We start from the raw sequence: 12,591 nt of genomic DNA on the forward strand, positions 1-12,591 counted from the left end.
TGCACTGTGTCATAGGGCTGCTGTTGTAACTGCATGGTTTGTGGACATGAATATCACCACACTTGACTGGCTTCCACAGAGCCCTGATCTCAACTCTATTGAACACCTGTGGGATAACTGTAGCAATGGGTGAGGTCAAGGGATGTCTGCCCCCCCCCCCCCCCCATAACAGTTTAGGATCTCATTATGTGCACAGGAGAAGAATGGTTGAAAATTCCCACTGATTGCTGCAATTATTGCAGTGAAAGAAGGTCTATCTTATTAAGTTGGGTGTCATGGCTGTTGGTTCCTCACAAATATGGTGTCCATTGACTTCTTTCAAAGCAGTGTATATAAGCATGTTTTAATGCTTTATTATACTGCTACATTAATGCTGGTAACATACTAAAACTCTCAACCTGTAATCTGCTTGCTTCACACTACCCAGGTGGTCCTAAAAATCCAATCACACGAAAAAGTTGTTTGAAATACATGTTTCTTCATTTTATGAGGGCTCTCTAGGCTGCTAGAATGAGACCAATTTGGCACTGTAGCCTCCTAATCAAGAGTATATCTCATAAAAAATTTGGAATTTTTATTTGGTCTCAAAACATAATGATTTGGGGCATGAAAGTCAACCATTTTTTATTTTTTGCAAACTTTAAGGTATTTTTTTAGAAAGGAAAGACTTCAATCCAAGACTATGGATTCAATCTAGGGCTTACAAGGTAGAGTACAAAATGGTGAGGGGAAAACCTCAGAACACCTAAATCAGGTGGCATTAAAAATATCAGTTTGTCTGAATATGCAAATAAGAAATAAAAAAAGTACACAATAGCATGAAAATGACATTAAAAAAAAATCAGAAATTGTAGAGTCTGTAAATAAGCAGTAATTAATTTTATACCTTTCACAACTGCAAAAATTCTGTGGATCTTCAGAATAAGAAATGGCAGGCATAATTAATAAGATGGCAAGGGGAAAATCAAAAGCTAAAGGATAGGGAGACAAAATTACTTGCTTTCATCAAAACCACAAATTATGCAGCTTCGGCCCCTGATTTCACTTGGAATGACCCAAAATAATAGAAATCATCGCTATCAACCCTATTAATACTGACACAGTCAACTTAAAAATAATAATAAGAAGAAATAAGAAATAAAAATCTTAAATTTTTATTTCTTAACATTCTAATAATTACTGTGACACTAAAATAATCTAAATGTTCAACAATATTATTCATTACAACACTTACATTCAAAATGGTTGAGGAGTTTTGCTTATCCTGATTATTTCTTACAGCTGAAGAAATGTCATCAACTACTAATCCATCTTGTACATCACTTTTCTTTCTTTCCTTCTTTCGAACTGGATTCTAAAATTTGAAATATCAACAGATTTAAAACTGGTCTGAGATGTGATTCTTATTTATAATAGGAATTTATTAACATTTCTATTTTTTGAGAATATTTAACCAAACTTTAAAGGATATACTTTCTTAATGCTATCCATGACAAGTATTTTTCTCTACTCTGTATTGTATTCACAAATTTATATATGATGCATTATTTTATATCACTAAAATAATCTAAATGTTCAACAATATTATTCATTACAACACTTACATTCAAAATGGTTGAGGAGTTTTGCTTATCCTGATTATTTCTTACAGCTGAAGAAATGTCATCAACTACTAATTCATCTTGTACATCACTTTTCTTTCTTTCCTTCTTTCGAACTGGATTCTAAAATTTGAAATATCAACAGATTTAAAACTGGTCTGAGATATGATTCTTATTTATAATAGGAATTTATTAACATTTCTATTTTTTGAGAATATTTAACCAAACTTTAAAGGATATACTTTCTTAATGCTATCCATGACAAGTATTTTTCTCTACTCTGTATTGTAATCACAAATTTATATATGATGCATTATTTTATATCAGAAAGTGATAAAAAAAACCAGTAAAATTAAGTTTATCCCTAAATTCCATAGTTGGAACATATCTTGATAAAATATGTAAATTCATCAACAAATTAGGTTTGAAAATGGAAATGGAACTGTTTAGCATACTCCTTTCAAATAAAATGCTTAACATATTATGGAAATATTGCAGATACTAAATCAGTAGATTTAGTATCTGCAATTCGGACATCATCTACATGACTGATATGTCTGCTACTTATCATTATTCCTCTCTTTTCTTCTATGGCATTATTAATAAGATCTTCTATAAGGAGGTGAAAAACAAACAAACAAAAAAAAAAAAACAGAGGTGACAGTGGGTTGCATCACTCCTCTCTTCACAATGAACCTGGCTGTGTACTAATATTATAATACTGCACACTGCTTTGGCATTCTAATAATGCATAGCATATATTCTAATCATTCCATAACCTGTATGTTTATTATATGGGATTTGGAGTAATTTTTTTCTATTTACATGAATGAATGCTTGTTTGAAATCAAGAAAACAGCAATAAATATCAGTATTTTTTTTTGCCTAAGCTAATTCTGCAAGAACCAACAAACCTTGGAGATTCAGTGGCAATCCTTGAACAAAACAATGAATGATTAATAAGCCAGAGAGGCATGTGGTAAGGTTGTCTGCAAGGATAGAAAAAGCTGAACTCCATGGTGGACTCAGGAAGTTAGAGACAGTCAAGAAAAAGAAGAAAGTGTATCAAAAGTTGTGGTCTTAGAGAATACGGACAAAAATGTAAGAAAAAGAAGCACTGCATAAAACTAGCGAAACAAAAGTCATGGGAAAACTTTGGTAAGAACACAGTAAAGAAATATCGAGAAGGCAGCAAAATATTCTCAAAGCTGTTGAGACCATAAATATGACAGTACTGAGAGAGATTAGGGTAGTGAACAGATGGTATCAATGGCAGTATCATAAAAAAATTAAGATATTAGCAAAGAACTTAACATTGTTAGCATTTAGGAATGGATGCATTAGCAGAGCTACTCTGAGGTGGTATGGTCACAAACAGGATTTGTGAGGAAAGCTTGGCAAAACATGTTCTTTGCCAGGATGGCAGGAAAAAAGGCACAGAGGAAGACCAAGATATAGATGGACTGATGCAGTAAAAAGTGCCTCAGAAGATAGAAATATATAAAATCTAATACTATTGGAGTCTTAACAGATAACAGATTAATTTGGAGGAAAACTGTTAACAGGAAGTTAACGATGTAACTTTTACATGTAGTACCATCATAATAATATCTGCATATCCCCTGAGGGCACTTGTCAGAAATCTGATGTCCATAAACTCCAACAATCAATAAGACTTCTTCACCTTCCTCTCTATGAAGCTTGACCATCTACAATTCAACTATCCAAAGAGTGAGGTCATCTTTCTAGGTAACCTTAACATTCACAATTCAATCTGGCTCCTCTTTTCCAACATCACCAACCAAGCTGCATGAGATGCAGAAGTCTTTGCTATAAGTAATGATATAATGCAAATCATACATCTACTCACCCATATTTCTGGGTGAGTAGATGATACTACCATACAATGGTAGAATCTGTATGATTTACAGATTCTATCATTCTGTAAATCGTACATCTACTCACCTATATAACCCTCTTCACTCTCTCCCAATATTCTTGACCTGATTTTAACCAGTTCTGTTACCAGATAGATAACAGACATCACCTCTCCTCTGGGTAACTGAGACCACAATCTTGTGGAAGTCCTCTCTCTCACAGAATGCCTTCTTCCAATAACTCCTGACCTTTGGCACTTACAAAGGTAACAAGTGAGATGAATTCCATAATTTCCACTTTTGTTTTCCAGGAAGCATACCGTGCTCAGATTCTGACTATTGCTTCTGCTCTGGCAACCCAAACACCTGCTCTGTGCAAGTCATAGTAATTATCCTCACTGCCATGAAGGCATTCATTCCCCATTCTACCCCAAAATCCTCATTCACGTTTCTAAGTCTTTTTTCAACATAAAGTGTAACAAAGCAGCTGAAGAAAAAAAAATTCAGCTTACCATAGGTGGCTTGCATCAAGAATCTAGTTTCATACACAGCCTATTCCAAAACTTGCAACAAATACAAAGCAGACATCAGCAGATCTAAATCTGATATCACAAAGGCTAACACCAGAAAACTTGTCTTGTGTACAAATGGAAGCTGTGCCTTTTGGTCCTTCATTAAGGCTATCAGCCAAAATTTTTCCTCACTTGTACTTCCACCTTTAGTACCCAAAGATAAAGCTCATCTCCTAAGCATCACTCTTTTCTTCCAATAAATGCATGATCAAGGCAAATTACATCCCTACATATCAGAATCTGAGCACTGTATGCTTCCTGTAGTTTTTTGGCAAAAAAGGCATCAGAAAACTGCTAAATAATTTGGACACTAAAATGTCTTCTGATCCTGATGGTATCTCTCCAACTGTATTCAAACACTGTATTTCAGAGCTAGCATCTAACCAGTATCATCTCTTACAATATTTTAAAATTGGCTTATCCCTGCTTCATAAGCCAATATTTTACAATATTGGCTTATGACTGCTTCCAATGCATGGAAGCAATCATATATCCAATCTATTCCACCAAAAGCAGACAAAAGTCTAGTCAAACTACTGACCAATCAACCAAGTCCTCTCCATCATAATGGGGAAAGTTATCAATAATCAACTTCTCCACTACCTAATCAGTGAACACAGTACAGATTCTACCATTCAAGATCATACCTGACCTCTTAGCCAAAATCATCCACCACTGGACATGCGCCATGAAAATATTCGAAGAAATGTGATGCTGTTGACATTTTGAGGCTTTTGACTGCATCAAGCATTCAGGTCTGCTAAACAAATTGCCATTCTTTGATCTAAGTATCACTCTTTGTAATTGAGTGGCCAGCTTTTTCTCTGGTCATTCAGTGGACGTCAGTTTTTGAGTGACATGGTAGATCTCTCTCTCTCTCTCTCTTTGAGCTTTGTCATCAATGAAGGAGGTGCCACAGGGTTCTATCGCCTGCTCTCTTTTCTCATGTACATAAATGACTTACTCTCAATCATCACTACTTCTATTCACAGCTTTGCAGATGACATTCTCCATTCTTCCAACTCATTTGACAAACCATACAATGATCATACATCCCAAGATTCAAGATCTACAGCTAGCAACTTAAACAATGATCTACACAGCATTCTTCAATGTGGCAATGACAGTCTGGTCAGCTTTAATACAAGAAAATCAGTCTTTTCGCTCACAAAAGAGACTTCAACTCAGCTATCCTTACTCTCAGTATTACATAAATTACAAGACAGGATCAGATCTTTCTGCTTCTAACAATTACCTCTGGCCTCTTTTGGCATAAACACATTATCTTCTGCTCAAGATGCTATGTTATACCTATCCATCTACCAAACCTATATAAATCCCAAATCCACCCATCCTTAAAATGCTGTTCACATTTGTGGGGTGCTGCAAATCTTTTTAAAAATCCTGGATGTTGTCCTGAGAAGAGCAGTTTGGCTTGTATATAAACTCTTTCTTGCAAATTCATTTCAATCATATCTATGCAATGTGTCTATTCTACAGGTGTTTCAAGGGTCACTGCTTCACTACACTTGCAATTATCATTCTTCCACTTTGTTGGAACTATTAATACAAGATCAGCAGCTGCCCAACATTCTTTTTCAGTGCAACTGCAAATGCAGCAAACCTGCTTCTCTTTTATCCTATCTACTTTTGTCTTCTGGATGAGTCTTCCTCATGAGGCATTCCTAAACAACAACCTACACCTCTTCAAAAAACTCAAATTTCTTTCTCAATCTTCACCTACACTCCACACTTGGGGCTGATGTGTTTATAAGTACTTCAATCTCTTGTATATATATGGCACCTCTCTCTCTCTACACACACACACACACACACACACACAGGTATCCCTTGATATATGCGGTTTTGATCAATGCACAAAATATTAATGTGACCATAAACTTGATATATGCGGTATCAAATTTGATTAGTGCGGCCCAAAAAGTTTGAAAATAAGTAAAGTGTTAGACTTGGTCAATGAAACCGATCAGATCACGTGGTACGAGTCATGCTCTGACGTTAATAATCACTCTCGGCCTCAGTCATCCAATTTATCAGCAGAGCATGGCGCATACAGACGTGTATGTATTACAGTGTACGCTTATGGCCTATCCGCATATCATGTAATTTTCAAATTATGTAAAGCATTACCTTTTGTAACCATGGTCTAGAAAAAGAATAATAAACAAAAACTTATTACTTTGGATACTAAAATTGACATTAGTAAAAAGTTTGATAACGGAAAAAGCAAAGCTAACATCGGAAGAGCTCTAGGCTTTGTTAGTCACTGATTAGATAAACAAATTGATTGTTATCGCAAAATCATGGAGGAGAAAAAAAAGCTACCACTGTTTAATTTAAGTTAGATAAGTTTTTATGTAACAAATATATATAAATAAAATATATAAATACATGTCACCTTAAAAAATAAATGATGTTTAAATTTTATATTTTGTAGGAGTCATTATAATTATTCCCATTAATTCTTAACATTGAATAATGCGGTTTTGATATATGCAGTGTCCATCGAGGATTAATTAACCACATATATCATGGAAAACCTGTATGTATATTTATATATATATATATATATATGTGTGTGTGTGTGAGGGAGGTCTGGAAAGGTCTGATAAACACCTAGAACAAAATGATATTAAAGCAACTGATACCACAAGAAAGAACATATAAGAATATAAGAACATAAGTTACCTTCATAACTCTGCTACAAGTATATTCTTTCTTGTGTATGTATATATACATATATAATGTTTGTGTGTGTGTATTGTCCATCAATATATATATGTGGGATGGGGGGGGGTGTCTGAAAAGTTCTGATTCACACCTAGAACAAAATGATAAAGCAACTGATAACAAGAAAGAACATACAAGGATATAAGAATATATCACACACAAAAACATTACTATTACAAGGTAAAATTTTTTACCTTGGGACTGTAAATTAATTAAATCATGAAGATAAATGAAGTATATGATGTCCAATAAACATCTTTAAGAGCTCTGTGCATTTTATTTATATAATTAATTTTTCTTTTTTTGCATGAATAGATAAAACTATGCACAACCTTTTCTGCAGAAGTATCTGTACCATTCACATATGGTAAAAGGCCGATAACAAAATTCAGGCAAAATAGTTGGACTTTTTTTTTTCATTTTAAATCATCAAATATGTTAATAAAATGAATGTTCTACTAAATTTTTGCTATTTTTTTAAAAAAAACCTAACAACCTACACCTCTTCAAAAAACTAAAACTTCTCAGTTATCTCAGGTGATTCTTCTGCTGTAAGCAATCGAAAATAGGATTGCAGATATGAATTTCATGTAACATTCGCAAGGAGATTAAATAATCTTGCAACAATAAAACACGATAACCACAGTAATAAATTTTAACGAAAATACAAATTTTTGAACTGAAAATATGATCAGTATGCAGAAACAATAAGCAAATCAAAGAACATAAATACAAGGTACAAACAACAATCGGTTTACCGATATGTGAGACATTAATATTAATAAATAATGTTAAAACTATTTTTGATGTTTACATAAAATGAGAATCTCCCAAACTACTGAGAGAGAGAGAGACTCATTCTGGTTATCGTATAATTTTGTTGTTTTACAGTTATTCTGTGGGTACCTTTAAAGATTAGACTTGTAACAATAAAGTAGCACATCAAAATATATAAAAATCAGACTTATCTTTTTTTTTTTTTTAAACCGAATGTTCCTGTTAACAAGAAAGATGGGATGCTAAGTCATTCATGTAATGTCAAAGCATACTCATGAAAAATACAGAAATAATATCTGAAATGTGGGGTGAAAATATCCATTTTAAATTTCCTGAAGAGAAGACAGTAGTTCTTATTACTAAAAGGCAGGAAGTAAGTGTGTTTCTTGAACAGTTGAAGGTTGTAGTCTTTGAGTACAACTCAGTGAGGAAAGCATTTCCAAAGAATAAATGTAGACAGAATCAAAGAGAAAGAAGAGATGGTGGCTGCTGCAGCCTGTTAATAGTCTTGGAAAAAAGGAATGATGATAGCGTTCAACAGAATACTGAACTTGGTGGTGTAAGTCAGTTCAAGAAGAGAAATTTGATCATCTTTTGAGATCTAAGTATTATCAAATGTAAGGGGAAGTGAGTGATGTGAATCATTCTTGCAAGAAATTTGAGATTGTGTTTTGGTAACACTGCAGTACATAAAGTTATCCTTTCCTCATTGAGGAACAGAAAGATCAGTTTAGTCACTTGTTATGGAAAATCTTGTGCTTCTAATAATCAGACTCTATAAGGTTTATCAAATGATGATGGGAAATAGAGCAGACCATCATCTGCAAAGTTCTGAACAGAATTCGAAGACAGTGAGAATAGATCATTTTTGCACATTTCTTGTCTTCTCTGTTGAAATGGCAGGGAAGACAGAAAACCAGCTACCAAGACATGTAGCAAGCAGCCAAAGGAAACTGGCAACTCAATTGCAAAGGATAGGATAGCAGTTTGCTGAGGAAAACCTCTGTGCTAGACCTGATCAAATACCATGGAAAGGTCAAGAGCAACTATATGAATTTCTTCAAACTTTTCAATGACTTATGTCCTATGGATTGAAAGTAGCAGAATCCATACTTCCATACATGTTATTTGAAAACACTTTTATTTATAAATATTTAACAATGATTTTTAAGGCAAGCATTTGAAAAATAGAACTGTTGTGTGTAAATAAAAGTTCAGCTGAAAGGGAAGCCTAGATGGAACACAGTTTGGAGACTCTTTGGCAAAGGTTTTGATAACACCATACTGTTGAGAGAGGGGGATGGGAAAGTTTATTCATGCATCTACCTGTGTGGGTGGGTTGTTTTCTGTAAACTGAGAAAGAAATGATACTACTGTGAAGATGAGTGATTAAAGCATCTAGAGTTTTTCTGTGGTGAACTGGATTCTGAGACACTGGCTGTTGAAGTGGAGGAGGAGGAGGAAGGAGTCTAATGTGTCTGAGCCATGCAGCCAAACAGAAAACATCATCAATATATATTAACCAGATAGAAGGCTTGAGTGATATCAATGGCATGTTTTTTGAAATTTTCACTGCAATAAATATAAACCTGAAAGACTTTTCTTAGAATCAGAAGCAGAGTTTTTAAACCAGCCTAATCTTAATAATTATGGATGTGTCAAACTTCCCAAGCCTTGGGAAGCCTTAATCATTAGGCCTCCTAGCAAACAGTTTAGATAGTGGGTGCCCCTGATTAGACTTCAGGCTTTTAGTCTAATTTTTAAAACACTTATTGTATTGAGTTTTTTGTATGTGCTTATATAACTTTGAGATTGTATCCTTGGATGATGTCTCTGTGACAGAGAGATGGAATATAGACTCTATTGTTCCTCCGTGCTGTATTCATTCTATTAAACGTTACAATGAGTTTAAACCAGCACATAAGCCTAAATACTACAAATAACTTAATTTCTAAGAAACCTGTTTAAAGCTTACGAGGGTGGTTAATACTGTCTACAGTGCCTGCTGTGTATATGAGTTCTTTGACAGGTTGCCTGTTTTTCTAGATGAAAAACATATGTAGCAGAAAGTTTTTTACCTTGGATATATACTATGTTAAAGATAGCAAGCAATATTATAAGCAAGGTTTTAATCCCTTTTCCCAAGCAAACAGACAAGTTTGCACCTGAACATAGTTCAAGTCTGAGGCAACTCGTGGTAAAGGTGGAGTAAGCTCCAATCACTTTCCTTAGTATTTTCCTCTAATGCAAAGCACATCTCCTTGCGAAGATGTATGATGCTATGCATTAAAGGCAAGGGCCACTACTCAGACCATTGACGAGACCTCAATAAAGGTTGAAACCGGTCTGGGTAGTGGCCCTTGCCTTTAATGCATAACATCATACATTAGGGGGAAAACACTAAGAAAGTGATCGTGAGTTTACTCCAACTTTACCACGAGTTGCCTCAGACTTTAACTATGTTCAAGTGAAAACTTGACTTACGCATCTGTTTGCTTACTTGGGAAAAAAGGATTAAAACCTAGCTTATAAAACTGCTTGGTATCTGTAACATGAAAAACATAAGTGCCTGGGGGGGGGGGGATCCTATTGTTCATGTGAGACTGGATAACTCACCTTCAGTTAAAAAGTCATAATAAAGGTTCTTCCTATCAAGGATTCTAACCACATCATGCCAACCATTAGGCATCATCAATACCAAAACCTCTGTATGTGTTATATACAGACTCTCTCTCTCTCTACACACACACACACACAATCTACTAATAATTGTCTGGACACCCCTGTTATCTGAAGTCATGGTACATTCCAGTTAGTTAATAACATAAAGAAGCATTATTTCATTGTAGCAGTTGAATATAGGTGGTATGGCAACATGACATGAACTCAGTGATTTTGAGAGATGTGTCATTGTGGACTGTCACATTGGTGGCATGTCCATACATGCCATTGCCACTCAACTGGAGCATCAAATCAACAGTTGGTGATGTGATCAACAAATGGAGATGTCCTGGCATCACCGCTGCAGGAAAACACCCAGGGCAACCACTGAAAATGACTGACAGGGACAGGAGTGGGAGCACTGGTCTCTGTCTATGGTTCCATGCCAGCAGCTCAGTGCTGCCTACATTGTGGAGTTTTTAATGGAATAGACCCATGTTACTATCAAGATGGCAATGCCCCAGCCACAAAGCTGCAGCTCTTATGGAATGGTATGATGAGATGGTGTTAAACAACTGCCCTGACCTGTGCATAATCCTGACCTCAATCCTATCAAACACCTGTGGGAATTGAGATTCAGAGCAGCACATCCTCAATCTGTTGCTGAACTCAGTGCTGCTTTGATGGAGGAATGGAGACAAATGCAACCTGATGTCTGCTGCACATCAGTGGAAAGCCTCCCTCCAAGGGTGCAGAAGTGATTCAGGTAAAAGGGGGACATTTCTGATATTAGGGTTCGCCTACTAATATCAATTGTACATTGCTCAAGTGTCAGGACAATTACTGGTAGATTGGGTGTATATGTTTTTTTTTTTTTTTTGATGAACCACTTGCAATGTATTTAATAGTTTTTATGTTAATTTTTCTTTTGTGCTCACAAATTAGTAAAAAATTATATTCTTAGCTTTTGATTTAATTAAGAACAATATACAGATTTAACTGAAAATGAAAATACAAAGTTTCCTTAGAGACTTTTAATATTGAACTTATTTAGCTTTTTTATTCTTTGCAAGAAAACTACATAAGCATTGCAGAGAATTTATGGTAATCAAAATAATTGTGCAACAATTATATCGATTCCTTTAAACAAAAAAAAAAAAAAAAAAAATCAGCTAACGCCTTTTTATTCCCGTATACGGGAGTAGGCGAGGCCATTTAGCCCTATCTAACTTTTGGAGACTGAGTGGGCAGTTCAATCTCCACTGGTACCCAATCAGAGACAGATGGCCCAAGGCTATCACTAATTAAGCGGTACGCAGTGAAGAGAGACGGCTCAAATGTGCCGCCATCTCGTGGTCCCTAACCTTAACACAATATATTTAATGTCTGAAATAATGTGGGTTCTACGGTCGATTTTCTTGAGTTTACAGGACGAAAAACCCGAGTTTCCGGGAGGAAAAACCTGCTTGCCCGTTCCTTTAAACAGAAAGTAAATATTTGTTAATGTGACAAATTTAATTATTAGCATTAAGTCAAAACATTTCGCAGAGCAGAGCTGCTTTGAAAGTGCAAGGCAAGGTGCACTATCAGAATGAAATGGAAATAACTTAAATAATTTATTAATTAAAAAAATACATATATACAGTTCACTCTCACTGCATCAAATTCAATTTAAACATACTTTTAAATAAATATATAAACTCCAAAACAATACTAATCAAGACAGCTGAAGACACATGCACAAGCAATTAAATAAAATGATGATGAATATTAAAAAACCTTTTGCTTTTTACGACTTCTAGTATCTTCAGGAATTTCTATTTCTACTGAATCTTCTGCCTCTGAAGAACCTGAATTATTACTTGATACATTCATTTCACTTATACTTCCATCTGATTCCTGAAGAAAGAAAAACAGCAGTATGAATTAACACAATGGAGATTCTGCAAAGAGATCTGGATTATTTATTATAAACTGAGTGTCTGTTTTCAGACACTCGGTTGAATAAATAGCTCACACAGTTAACTATGCCTTGGTGTATGCATGAGTTTTTTTTTTTTTTTTTGGGGGGGGGGGGTCGCCACTTTCACCTAAACAGAAAATGTTAATTCCAATATGGAATGTTAGAACTGTGTTTCACACTGGAAAGACATAGGAAGTTATAAAGGAAATGGGGAAAGTATGGAATAGATATTTTAGGAATAGTGAGTTGAGATGGAGAGACTTTGAAAGATATTGAGAAGTGTAGATGAATAACAAATATTGTATTCTGGATCAGATGAAAGTCACGAAAGAGGTATGGCACTTATATTTAGTGAAGAGACAAGTAAAAGCTTGATAAATTAGAAGACA

The 12,591-nt window shown here is 34.9% G+C and overlaps 1 protein-coding gene across 1 annotated transcript in view; it reads right to left on the reverse strand.

Moving 5' to 3' along the window:
• The window catches only part of LOC150102718 (uncharacterized), an 89,314-nt gene that overhangs the window by 52,406 nt on the left and 24,317 nt on the right, over positions 1-12,591 (reverse strand). The window contains exons 2-4 of the mRNA XM_090399406.1: positions 12,019-12,138; positions 1,605-1,724; positions 1,235-1,354 (exon numbers count right to left, since the gene is read on the reverse strand). Coding sequence (XP_090255532.1) covers positions 1,235-1,354; positions 1,605-1,724; positions 12,019-12,138 — 360 coding nt within the window. The remainder of the gene's footprint in view (positions 1-1,234; positions 1,355-1,604; positions 1,725-12,018; positions 12,139-12,591) is intronic.

The sequence above is a fragment of the Typopeltis vanoorti genome, chromosome 10 (genome assembly GCF_054136105.1).
Source record: "Typopeltis vanoorti isolate ZY-2024b chromosome 10, IOZ_Tvanoo_1.0, whole genome shotgun sequence".
NCBI classification, from domain to species: domain Eukaryota; kingdom Metazoa; phylum Arthropoda; class Arachnida; order Uropygi; family Thelyphonidae; genus Typopeltis; species Typopeltis vanoorti.